At 43.3% G+C, this 13,609-nt stretch overlaps 1 protein-coding gene across 2 annotated transcripts in view; it reads left to right on the top strand.

The window, feature by feature from the left end:
* Positions 1-13,609, top strand: part of EVA1A (eva-1 homolog A, regulator of programmed cell death) — a 721,904-nt gene that overhangs the window by 635,284 nt on the left and 73,011 nt on the right. For both annotated transcript variants that reach the window (XM_085610583.1, XM_085610584.1), the window contains exon 6: positions 10,966-11,130. In XM_085610583.1, the coding sequence (XP_085466709.1) occupies positions 10,966-11,130 (165 nt within the window). The remainder of the gene's footprint in view (positions 1-10,965; positions 11,131-13,609) is intronic.

Genomic DNA, 13,609 nt, shown 5'->3' with positions numbered 1-13,609 from the left:
CTGTATTGAGGTAGGGACTTGAAGCTCCGCCCAGTCTCCACCCACATTTTGCATTTGCTTGTGTCATTGTCCACAGTAAACTGTGGCTGTTCATTGGTCAAAAGGCTTAGTAGTCCCTCCTGAGTACCGCCTTGTCTCATTTTGTAACCTCCCATGGCGACCCCCCCTTTTACGTGTGTTGTTGCCCGGTAGGTTTTAATTAAAGCCTCTGAGGACTATTTTCTCAAATAGCTTTGTCCTGCCTGGACACGCGCTCTCCTAACGCTTTAAGTTAATTTTTGTAGCACGCATTTACAATGCAGTAGGTCTTGCATTTGCTAGAGTTTAAGCTATTGGCATTGTTTTAAAAACACCACATAAATAAAAGCATTGTTGTTTACAATGCCAATAGCTCAAACTCTCATAAATGCGAGACCTATTGCATTGCAAATGCTGGTTTTAAATGCACTTCGACCCCTGCTCCACCATCTAGGTCTCACTTCATTGGAACTCACTACCTCCTAGGATCCGGGCTTGTCCTTCACTAAGTAAGTTTAAAACAACACTGAAATTTCATTGAATGTGGTCACAACTAAAGACACACGTTGTCGCTTTGTTCTGATTTGCTATTGATCCATCACAAGCATCATTGGCCCACCACCCTGCTTTAGGGTATCCATCTTACCTGCCCTTCTAGTTATGTGCAGTTGTTGTCCTTTTGTAGAACATTTTTGTCAGAAGTTTTACTACTAAATAAATAAAAGTGTATCTTTTTCATAAATTCACTGAGACAAAAGCAAATTCAGGTATAGCAGAGAAGTTTCAAGGCACGGGCAAAGTGGGCTGTAGCCTAGGGCCCCAGCCTTTCATGGGGCCCCTGATAGAGCCGGCTCTGTTCTGTCAAGAGTCTTGCCTTCATTCCCCTTAATAATTGTTAATAAATGTGAGTGGTGTGTGAGAGTCTGTTAATACAGACATTTTTCAGATAAATGTGTTCTTTATGTTGCATGCAGCATCATTAAAAAGGTTTCTTTTAGATCAATCAGTACAGGACCACACATGTGAGAAATGACAGTGGAGTCACAGAGATTATTTGCAGTAATATTAGTGAGCTGCTGTCGTGTTACAATAATAAAAACAAATGTCACTATCTCTAAATATTAGATGTAAACACATTTGGTATCTGGACAAGTGTTTCCCTGCACTGTCACTGACCTGACCAAAGAGGGCATGAAAGAGCTGAAATTGCATCATAAATTCAAAGCTGTTCCGAAAAGGGCCCCCCAAACTACGTTTGGACCTGGGCCCCCCCCCCATATCCTTAAGATGTCCCTGATATCAAGCATTTATTCCACCGTTATTTGAAAATAAAGGCAGTCCTGGTGCAGGGAATTTCCGGTCACGGACTAAGGAAGGGACAAGGTCTTTGAAGTCACTGGATAAAATGGCTGCGGTAGACCTATCCCGGAACATCTGACGTAGATGTGCGGCGATGGATAAGGTTAGGCAAGACTTGAAAGCACGTGGGAGGCTCACATTATTTCCCAGAAATTAAACATCCCTTCAAATCGGATTCTCACTCGGTGCTTGGAGTGTGTCTTATTTGCGTCAGTTGCCACGTCTTCTGAAATTCTGTACTTTTCTATGTAAACACGTCTGCCTGAGGTTAGCCGTCTCCGGTCATCCTTCGGTATTTAGTTTCAGAATGACTAGTCGAGGCGAAATCTCTTAATGTGGGTGATTTTGCAAGCAGTTAAACATATGACCTCATTTGAACTATAAAATATGTGATTTTAACTGTTCTCTTTTTCGATTTCAAAACAACAGCATCACAGTGACGTGTAAACAACATTGTATGGGTGTTCAGCCCGTTTACAAGCCTCTCATTCACTGAGGTGGTACAGGCTGACTGCACGAGATCAGATAAAATTGATAGAAAAAAAACAAACCTCAATGCAAAGTTTTACAAACCCTCCTCTGACAATTAAGAAATAATGGTATAAAGGTGAATGTGACGTCGCTGGGGTGGTTCACTTTCAGTGAGTTCGTCCCACATTTGTTGACAAGCTGTAGATATCCTGGCCTTGCAGGTCAGAACGTAGAACATTTAAGTAAAGCATTGGGAAATCCAACAGGTCTAGCCTACGTGAGAGCTATTTGATTTGCCAATGTGTTTCAGCCATGTTGTACACCAGTGTGGCTGCTGTTCAGCATGGCTAAAAGTGATGTGCAGGAGAGTGGCGTGGAGGAGCCTTGAGTAGAATGGCGTAGAGTGGAGTGGCATACATTGTGTATTGGAATGAGTGGCATAGAGTGGAGTCGCGTAGAGTGGCATACAGTGGAGTAGAGTAGAGAGAACTGGTGTAGTGAGCATTGGCGTAGAGTGTTGCAGAGTAAAGCGGCGTAGGCTGCAGTAGGGTAGAGGGGAGCGGCATAGAAGTCAGCGGCATACAATGCAGCATCGTATAATACAGTGGCATAGATTAGAGTGTTGCATAGAGTGCAGTGGAATAGAGCGGTGTAGCGTATAGTGCTGTAGAGTGCAGTGGCATACAGTAGCGTAGAATGGAGTACTGCAGAGTGAAGCAGCATAGAGTGGAGTGATGCATAGTAGAGTGGCATACAGTACAGTGGCGTAAAGTGCATTGTTGCAGACTATAGTGGTGCAGAGTAGAATGGCGTTGAGTTCAGTGGCGTAGACTGCAGTGTTGCATAGTATAATGCCGTAGAGTGCAGTGGCATGCAGTGAAGTGGCGTGGAGTACTGCAGAGTGAAGTGGTGTTGAGTTGAGTGATGCAGAGTAGAGTGACGTAGAGTGCAGTGGCAAAGAATGCAGCAGTGCAGAGTAGAGTCACGTAGACTTCAATGGCGTAGAGTGCAATGTTGCAGAGTAGATTGTCATAGAGTGCAGTGGTGTAGATTGGCGAATAATGCAGTGGCATAGAGTAGAGTGGCTTTAAGAGTAGAGTAGAGTGCAATGGTATAGTGGCTAACAGTGGAGTGGATTGGTATAGACTGCAGTGGCGTACAGTGTTGCAGACTAGAGTGGTGCAGAGTGCAGCGGCATAGAATTCAGTGGTGTACAATGCTGAGTCGTGGAATGCAATGGCATAGATTAGAGTGGCGTATGTATAGTAGACTGCAGTTGCGTAGAGTGCAGTGGTGCAGAATAGAGTGGCATAGAGTGCAGTGGCATGGAATACAGTGGCAATGAGTGCAGTGTTGCAGAATAGAGGGACGTAGAGTAGAGTGGCATAAAGTTGCAGTAGAGTAGAGTGGCATAGAGTTCAGTGGTGGAGAGTACAGTGTTGCAGAGTAGAATGTCATAGAGTGAAGTGGGGTAGAGTGCAGAGCTGTAGAGTAGAATGGCATAGTGATGTAGACTACAGGGGTGCAGAGTAGGGTGCAGTGGCATAAAGTGCAGTGAACAAGTGGATTGTTTCAGAGTAGAGTAAAATGGTGTAGAGTGAAGTGGTGCAAAGTAGAGTGAGGTTGCATAGCGTGGAGTGGTGCAGAGTAGAGTGAGGTGGCATAGAGGAAAGTGGCGCAGAGTAGAGTGAGGTGGCATAAAGTGGAGTGGTGCAGAGTAGAGTGCAGAGGCATAGAGTGCTATGGAATAATGGTGTAAAGTGGTGTAGAGTGCAGCGACATAGAGTGCAGTTATGTAGAGTAGATTAGAATGGCGTGCAGAGGATTGGCATAGAGTGCAGGGGCATATACTGCAATGGTACAGAGTGGAGTGTATTGGTGTAGAGTGTTTTGGCTTAGAGTGCAGTGGCATAGAGTGAAGTGTTGTAGAGTGGTGTAGAGTAGAGTTGGGCATAGTTGAGTGGAGTGGCATAGGCTGGAGTGGTGTGGAGTTCAGTGGCGAAGAGTGCAGTGGTGTAGAGTAGAGTGGGGTATAGTGCCTTGGCATAGAGTGGAGTAGAGCAGAGACATAGAGTGAAGTGGCGTAGAGTGGAGTAGAGTGCAGTGGTGTGGAGTGGTCCTGAGTAGAATATGCATGATGTGGTAGCACACTTCCATTACAGACAACACATCTTCAATTGAAATCACCATTACATATGCAGACATACAGTTTCACTGATAAAAGCATACAGCGCAGAAATAATAATGTGTGGAAATGCAAAATGTAAATCCAATATTTGTAAAGTGCACAGCTACCCGTAGGCATCCCGGCGCTGGGGGCTGTCGCGAAGATTAAGCGAGCTATTGCCCAGAGTCACATGGTGTTGGGCTGACCTGCCGCCGGTGCCGGGGATCGAACTGTGATCCCCAGCTTCCGGTGTCAGTTGCCCTGGCCGCTGCGCCACACTTTTTCACAGTGTATTGATTTGTTGTGATTATTTTAAAATATTTGATTAAACGTGCTTTACTTGGGCTTTTCAAATTCTGAAATATCTGCACAGTTCATTTACAGACATTTACATTTTGTTGAGGCGCTAGAAAAGAAAAATATAGTGCAGCCTTTATAAAGCACTCTCCCAGAGCCAGCATGATTGTCACATTCATTCTCTCACTTTGAAGTCCAAGAAAGAAAAGTAAACAAGGAGCTCCCTGGAAGAGAGAACCTGACATTGACCCCTGTTTTTGAATGAAAAGCAAATGTGACCAGATAAGAAGAAGATTTAAAGTCCTGTTTACAGAAATCAAGCACTGGTGGACGAATAAATTAGGTTTGGGCAAGGAAAGGGATGAACTCTAGCTGGACAGCCTAAAACAAATAGAGCCAGCAAATATAAAGCAAGCAAATGTGAATTACAAACCACAAAGCCCATGGTAAACAACGGGAGGAATGCATTCCCAGGGAAGCTTTCCGAATGTCCCCAATATGCTGTTGGCAAACCAGACAGTCGTGCTGTCTGGTAGGCTTCGATCTAAAAAAAATAAATAAAAAAAAGCCTCTTTGTAAACACCACCTACCACCTTCAATGCAGTTTTTTTTAGGTCTGATACTAGCCAAGACCTTTTGATTTCACTAAAATTATATGAGTAGTATAGTTGTATAGTTACTTATATGAGTGTTCAGCCAGACCTCTTCATCCACGTGTCTGTTGCTTCATTGACATTTTACTTCCCTCTGTTAAATTAAGCATGGGTAATGAGCCAGTCCACTCAAGCCATTGGCTAAATCCACTGTGAGCATCAACATTCCATCCTTTTACTAAGTAGTTTGCTTCAGTGCCAGAGACTACTATGAACATATTTGGTTCTTGAGCCCCAAAAATATTTTTGCTTTTAGCCAATGTTTTTTTTAATTTTATTTAGATTGATGAGGACCCTGCAGCTTCCACAACATTAAAGTTTTTTAAACACCATGACAAAGCAAAACAAGCATTGACAAAGGCTGGAAGTCGACACCAGACTGTTCGCTTTACCAGTGCTTTTATTACAATTTTGATTAAAAACAACCTGGTCTGCCCAACATTATGTGGCTTGTTTTCAACTCCAGGTGACGCCAGCAGCAGGGTGAGAAATTCCTCCCACTCTGCCCACTGTCAACCAGCACTTTCCAATCCGGGGGTGACATCAGAGCTCATTGGAGTTAACCATGTTCTTTTGGAGGGAGGCGTTGTATCTGGATATTTCCTTCTCATAACATATTTTCTCTGTAGAGAAAACCTTAGAATGATCTTTCCTCCAACTGCTTTGTGCTTCTTGACTGTAACTCTGCTCCTCAGAAGGGGCCCAGGTGTAGTCCATGCAGTCTGGTTTGGAATGAGGTTGATCCTTTCCAGAAAATTGAGAGAGTAAAGGAAAATAAGCTGGAGATGTTGCTGAACTTCTTAACGTGTGTTCTGTAGACCCGCTGAACCTCAAATAGAAGCATCCACGCGAGAAGCGAGAGCCCATCAGGACAAAGAGTAGCCTCACACTATTTAGTTCATCTCCTCATCATACTAAATGTGATCCTTCTTTTCTTGTCAAAGCATGCCCAGATGTGGTAAAGTGTCCCATGTCATTCAACGGATGCTGGCTGTACGCTCAGCCTTCAGTCATGTTCGCCTTCGATGTATAATGCATTAAACACTGTATATATATTTTAAGCTAACAAATTGATCTAATATGCTATGGAAAATGGAGCAGGGCGGCACGCCTGTGTGAAATTCTCCTGATCCCTCTGAGGTACACCTTTGCAACAGAAGCATCTAAAGATGAGATGATGGGCGCAGAGCCAAGGGGTGGGGGTTCATCTGGAGGTGGAAAGCACTGGTGTCTCGAAGAGAAGAGTGTAGGGGGGCAGATGGGGCCCGTGCCCCAACAAAATTTGTCCTTGCTCTTCCTTCGGACCCACCTTCACAGTTGTTAAATGTATAAGGAGATGGCACAGAAAAACAGGCACTGCACTGTGCCACACACAGTAATTTACCAAAATACATTTATTTGCTTTAAATGTTTAAATCTGATTTTTTTTATGCATGTGTATATCTTTATATCTAGATATAAAGATATAGATATATACTCATAGAAAGTCATATTTAAGCAAGTCTATATTTGTATATGACCTTTGTAAGTAGCCCCTGCACTTTTATCTTTGGCTTAATGTGTGCCCCCTTAAAAATCACTTCCAGAGACGCCACTGGTGGAAAGAGTCCCCCAAGTGGACAATTTGGCCATTTGGGGCTGAGAAGCTGCTAATATGATGATGTCAGAAAGGGGGGAGAGAGTAGCACACCAATTTGCAAAGTTTTTATTGGAGAAGCGAGACCCAGGAAAGCCTCTTCAACTTGACCTTTGAACACACTTCTGGCTTTAGCCAGGGCCCTTCAGGGACAGGGCTGTATTTGTTGTAAATTTTCAGTATTGTTATTTTGCAGTCATCGGTATGTACTTATGTCAGCAGCTCTAAGACGGAATGGGCATCCTCAAATTCCTTACCATGCTAGGCCGGTGCCATGTATGCTAGGCTTGGTTGGTACGGCTTCTTGAATGCCTTATAGCAGGTAGAGTAACATATGTATAGAGAAGATACTCAAACATCAGAAAAACTTAGGGGCACAATACCTGAGGATGTAGGGTCCATTAATACATGGTGGAGCTGTCCTACAAGAATTAGGACATATTAATTGTAAAGTGCAATTAATTTGTTGCAGTAAGTTTGATCCAAGGGTGTCATGGCGTGCTGTGCTGCATACATTTGAAAGTTTGTTACAAAGGTGGCCTATATTTGCTGTGGAAAGGAAGTTTCTCTTGAACTATATTTCTAATATACTGCAGAAACATTTCTGCTTGCTCAACAGAGTAATTCCTAATCTAGAGCATTTATTACTTCTATTTCAATAGAAAGTGATGCAGGTGGCAAAAATAACACCCAATCTGCCTTTTATCAAAACTATCTTTGCATTTGTAGGTCTCGCCTGCAGACAGCTTTTAGCTGTTGTTGAAAGAGCACCGATACATTACATGGGGAATGGTTAAACCCATGCATCATCATTGGTTAGTTCAGTTATCAACTTCATTTGCATACTTCTTTTTCAATGCTTTTTCATCCTCTCTTTGTGTTTGTCCCTCCCCTGGAGCATAGACCGGTATTTTGATTGAATGACTTGTATCCATCCACTTCTTTCATTGAGGGAACTACTTTTTTATTTTGCTTTCAGCACTTTATGAGAGTAGATATGTTTTCTTGCCCCCTCCCTCTTCCCACCGTGCTGCTTCCCACATCACAGTCCAGTACCCGCGCTCTCCGTGTTGCTTTCTCATCCTCATCCACCACCTTCTCCTTTGTTTCTTTCACCCTTCCCCATCACGCTCCACTTTTTACTATTCCCCTCACTCAAACTTCTCTTTTGCTCCCTACCCCCTTCCTGCCACTGGCAGTATTGACTTATTCCACCACCACAACCACACCAGTCCTCCATTATAACAAAACTTTTTAGGAGGGTCCTGCGGCCACAAATTGCTATCGGGTCGCTGCTAGCTAAATGTGCTCTAGGGCAACTTTTTTTTTAAATCTTATCTACTGGTTCAAGATGGACGTCCTGTATGTGGGAATGGTAAATTAAAATCTCACAAATGCGAGACCTTTTGTGTTGGAAATATTTTGTTGTTTACCAGCGCCTATGCAACGCTTTCACATTCATGGAAGCTGCGCCCCTTTCTTTAGACAAGCCGTGTCTAAAGAAAGGGGCGTGGCCGACATTAAAGTGAAACTGCAGCATGGGGCACTTTGACAAAAACAGATTTTTTTTTTGTAAAGGCGCCCATGCCGCGCGTTCACTTTAATAGTGGCTGCGCTCCCTTCTTTAGACACTGCTTGTCTAAAGAAAGGGGCGCAGCCTCCATGAATGTGAAAGCGCTTCATGAATGCTAGTAAACAAAATAAATAAATAAAGCATGCGCGGCTGCTATACTTGAAGTGGACCACGATGCTAAAGTAAATAAATAAAGAAACGTGGCTGCTATAGTTAAAGCAGACCGCCATTAGTAAGTAAAATAAAAGCGGGAGGCGTGCTATGACCTAGTGGCTCGAATAGGGGCAAATCATTAAACAAAATAGTGCTCACAGCCAGGATAAGGCAGACCATGTAACAAGACAAGTAAAAGGTCCAGTCGTTATGGGAGGTAACCAATGCAGACGAGGCGGTACCAAGGAGGTACTAACAAGCCTAATAACAATTTGGAAGCCAGCGTTTATGAAGGACAATGACACTAGCCAAATGAAAATATGGGCGTAGAGTGGGCGGGGCTTCAAAGCCATACTCTAATACTGCATGTCTTGCAGCAGCGCATACGCTGCCCAGGCTTGACCTAAAAACACGGACGCTGCTTCATGAAGTATGTGCATGAATGTGCGGTCATGCATACGTCATCCTGCTGGGGCCAAAAGGAAACAAATCGCTGATGTGCCATGTCTTATGCTTGGGCTCATGTGTGCATGCATAACTTCACAAACTGCAGCTGGAGTTTGGCTTTTTTTGGGCAATGTTTTTCAGCATCAGCAACAAGGATATTCTTTTTGCCGATGCAGTTTGGCAAAGCTAAAGTTTGACAAACGCCTTTCAATTGGGCTTTTACACATTTTTGCTTTGTCTGCTTTTGTACACCGCTTCTAAATGTATTAAGAATCTTCTTTTAAGACATTCCATAATTAAAATAATCGCATGTGGTTTGTTAAGCGCACATTTTATAAGACTTCAGAGATAGAAAATACTTTTAATCTGCCCAGTTTAGTTTAATAAAAAGAGAAATAAAAACAAATGTAATTGCCTTTTTGCATTTTTATGCGCCCTCTTTCTGTAAAAGCGGCTAAATAAAAATAAAGAATTGTCGAACAAAATACAAATAAGACAGAATGATATAAAAGCGAACATGTTATTTATCCATAACAAGACCTAATATACTTATTGAGCCTCAAAAATAAAATTGAAAAAAGCTATTGAACTTGTTTTTCAATTGGGGAGTGTTTGGCGCATAGCTACTTGTGAGACTTAGGGTCCCTAGCCTGCAGAGAAGCACTAGATGAGTTAGGCTCACTGTAAATAATGGCTGTGCCCGTGGCATCTGAATTTCGAAAGAGCTCCTAGCCATCCTTTGCAACTTCTTTATCACATTTTTCATGTGCGTGGACGGTGCATAACAGTGTTATAGCCGGTTCCTTGCGCAGGATATAGAGTTACAGCTGAAGCAGGAAATGAGACCTGAAAAAGCAGACACTCTTTGTGCCAAAACTTTAGAAACATAATTGGGAATTAGCCCTTATATCTTTATTTTAGAGTTTCTTTCAACCATTACAGAATTGCAATGTGTTAGTTACAAACCTTGGAATCCAGCACAGAGCTCCTGAAATCTAATTTACTAGGCCCAGTCATGGGCTGGGCGTTTCACGCTATTCTCAGAAAGATGGTGCTTTGCACAATCCTACAAAATAAGCTACAATTGTTGTAAGGGACATGCTATTATTATGGGATTACTCCGGAGGCTCACGGGATAGACAGTGTGATGAAGTCAAGAGAAATCAAGAGATGTTGTAATGTTAAAAATACCTACTCAGGAGGTGGATCACACCGTAGCTTCAGAAAAAAACAACTGCCGCGTTATTAGATTTTTAGACTTCGCTGCAAGAGCAATGCATTTTCCTTGGTCAGTACATAGACACAACGGCACTGCTAGGCAAAAAGTAGAAAATACAAAAACAGCTTATGAAGTGAAGTTGGAGGAGACTCCTTGTTTTTCCAGATTTTGCATAATTTTGAATAAATTATCGGGTGATTAACACACCAGATTTAATGGATATCAAAGGGCTTGCCATTATTTTGAGAGAACTGTCCCTTGGCCAATAGGATGTTTCCTTGAGCTGATGGGTCTGCTGCCGCCATCTGTGTCCGAGTACAAACAAACTGGTTTATACCCCAATGGGTTTGACTCGGCATTTCATCTTCCAGAGGTTGAGAACATCTCTTTTCTACGTGGTGGTGCCACAGGACTTGACCACCGTCCCACGGACAGCCAGTTTTAGAGTTAGGGTGAGAACGTATCCACATTCAACCCTGTGGTTCACTCGCCGACATAAAGACAACCTATCTAAAAGTGGACATTCCTTTAACATATCAAGAATCATCCCTACAACCATCAAAATACAGATTGTACACCGCACACACCAGCATACCTTGATACCATAACTATGGTCTGTGAGAAACTATGCAAATGCTTGCCCAGAGTGCTATGGGGCCATTGAAACAGCAGAAGTGCGCTATAACACAGAGTTACACCTCTCTCAATGCACACATTGAGTTTAATTTAATGTTAAAGCAAGCACAGTCATTGGTAAGCTGCCAGGTCAGCAAATGTGAAAAGGTCTTTGCCACCGAAGTTGCCTGACTCTAAAGTTGTACCACTCAGGCTGGACTATTATTACGCCTCATGCCAAATTGTGTTTGTCGTTGAACATGAAACGCTAACCCACATTTTACTTCCTCGTTCAGGTCTGTGCTCAGTGAGGCTCCACCTCCTAATGTTTCCATCTGCATGCTCCTTTTGTTTCAGTGCCTAAGAAACTCCTCCATGAATCCCAGCCAAAGCCAACCAACTACCAAGGACCCCAGAGATCCCATTTCCCACAGCTGCCAAGAGCCTACGATCCCAACGTGATAGGCGATGGTGCCTTCTTCCCCGACGTCTCTCATTTCATAACGCAGCACCGCCAACCAGGTATGGTAGCCGCAAGCCGAGGTTTTACAAATTGTTTCTGGGTTATTTTTCATTGTTGGGCGTCAGTTGCGTCACCCTCCTTAATCGTGGCTTGCCCGAGGCCGAAACTGATGCAAAGAGCATTTTTAGGTATTGGTTTTTATAGCCCAGCTGTCAAACAGACCTATTTCTAGTAGTATTCAGAGTGGGTTTTCAATCTGTCCCCTTCAACCATTGGCTTTCTTCGACCAGCCCCTTCAGCCACTGACTTGAGACTTTGTCAATTGCATCTTGACTGAGCCTAATGGAGTTTTCATCTCTTACTTAATGCTGTTGGCTGTTTGGGTGTATACTACCACCTCTGCTCAAATGCTTCCACTGAACTACATAAGGGACTACTTTACAACCATATCTCTCCCTCTTCGCTTCTGCCGCCTCCCTCCTGTGTGTGTTACTGATGAATGTGTTAGCACCCTACACCAGACCTATTAGCTTTGGCAGTCCTTGTTGGTGGGTGGCTTTGTCCTGCACTAAGGCTGGTAGTTATTGCACCGTGCTAGTTGTTGAGAGGATGAAGTGGCTGAGTACAAGAAAGAGCAGGATCTCTGTTTAATCACAATGGTCTATACAAGAGTCTTTAATTCAGCCCTACAATGCAGGCCTGTCTCACTGAAACCCCCCATCTCCAATCCAGTACTTAAATCCATCCTTGTTTACATGAAGACAAAATATGCGTTTTTAAGGGTCGCCTTAGTCAAGCGAGTAGATGAGCAGTCACTGCTGTGGAACTGGGGTGGTCCACATGGCTGCTTGTGACACAGAGTTATGTTGTCTGTAAGTTCCTGAATGGGCCTGCTAGTGAAGCCTTGGTTATGTCACAGATAAACAGATGTCCTCCACTTCTTGTCTGATCCAAGTTTTTTGAGTATTGTTTCACTTTAATTTATAGCACTTGTACTGCTCACATCAAAAATTCGAATGTCTGAGGGTAGAACATGGATGACTGCATCGAACACAGACGGTGCGAGAGGCTCCCCAGTCCTGCTGCTGGTGGCTGCTTGGTGGGGTGTTTTTAATCATGTTTCTGGAGGAGGTGGGAAGAAGCAGGTCCTGATCTCTGGAGGAAGACTGTTGAAGGGCTTGGAGCTTGAAAAAAGTTGAATGGGTCACCTCTTCCTGTTTACCTGGAGTCATGCTTAGGCAGTTGTGCTTCTCTGGCATCCTTGGTAGTCCATGGCATATCTTGATATATTTTCACAGAAGTAGGTGAGCATTTTTTCAGGTATTTGTGAGCTAAGCAAAGAATTCAAGACTTGACCCTGCCCCTTGTCGGGACAGGAGTTTGGCAAGAACTGGATGATGTGATCGGCTTTCTTAAAGAAGGGTGGAAAGCATATTGACTGTTAGTTCAACTTTTTGGAGTTTGTTCATTTGACATACTGTGAGAGGCCAGGTGCATTGCCTTAGTCCACTTTGGCACCCGTGATCCCACCATTGACAAGCAACATGGAAGACCAGGTTGATGTTGAGTAAAGCCTCTTTAAGGTAGTGCATATATCTATGTGGCCATACTCACGTCACCTCATTGAGGAATCACTACCCTTTTTACTAGGTTAGTAGAGGTGAGGGGGGGATTGAAGAAGGCAGGGTGCAGGCCTTGCGGTCAACTATTGAGGTCATTCCATTGTGTTTGGGGCTTCCAGCAAGTATTATCCTCAAGTCCTCCATATACACGGCTTCCTTGCTGAGCCAGGCCTAGCTAAATTCACTCATTTCCAATTTCCCCTTCTCCCATCCATCCTCTTATGCTGGAGACAAGGCTAAGTTGCAAGGAGGAGGAACATTCCCAGAGGCTCTGCTGGACATCCCTCGTGCATCCTCGGATAGTACTTAAAGGTATTATCCCATCTGTCACCTGTTTTCTCTGTAACTGCTGACAGCACTCTTAGTGTTAGTAGTGTTTGGACTGAATTATGTTAATGCGCATAGTTTGCAAGGAGGCAGCCAGTCATGTCTCTCTACCTTCCTGTGATGCATAGGGGGAAATTGATGAATCAATCTACACTTCATGTTACAATGGTTATAACTAAAACTTCGCATTGCCACCTCGCATGAGAGACAATGCTAGTCCTCAACTCATGCCTTGTATGTTTTCCCCAGTACCTACCCTAAATTCACTATGTCATTATGTTAACCTTTTCACCACCATTATTTTAACCATTTTACTGTTGGGGTGTTCATGCACTTGTGTGTGAGCTTCTTTAAAAATAAAAAAATAGTGTTAGGTTGTACAAATACCACATGTACGTTTTTGGGCTCTATGTGCACCCTATACAAAAATATATGTTTATTTTTGTCACATTCAGAATGATGTAGTTGTGTAATCTTTGCAGCCCGGAGATATAAGGAATAATAAAAATACATCTTGAGTTTTTAACAATTTGTCTCACTTCTTTGTTACAAACCTTAATCCCGGAATGCTAGCCAGGGGAATTATGCC

This window comes from Triturus cristatus, chromosome 6 (assembly GCF_964204655.1).
Source record: "Triturus cristatus chromosome 6, aTriCri1.1, whole genome shotgun sequence".
Lineage (NCBI taxonomy): Eukaryota > Metazoa > Chordata > Amphibia > Caudata > Salamandridae > Triturus > Triturus cristatus.
This window is presented reverse-complemented; position numbering and strand designations above follow the sequence as displayed.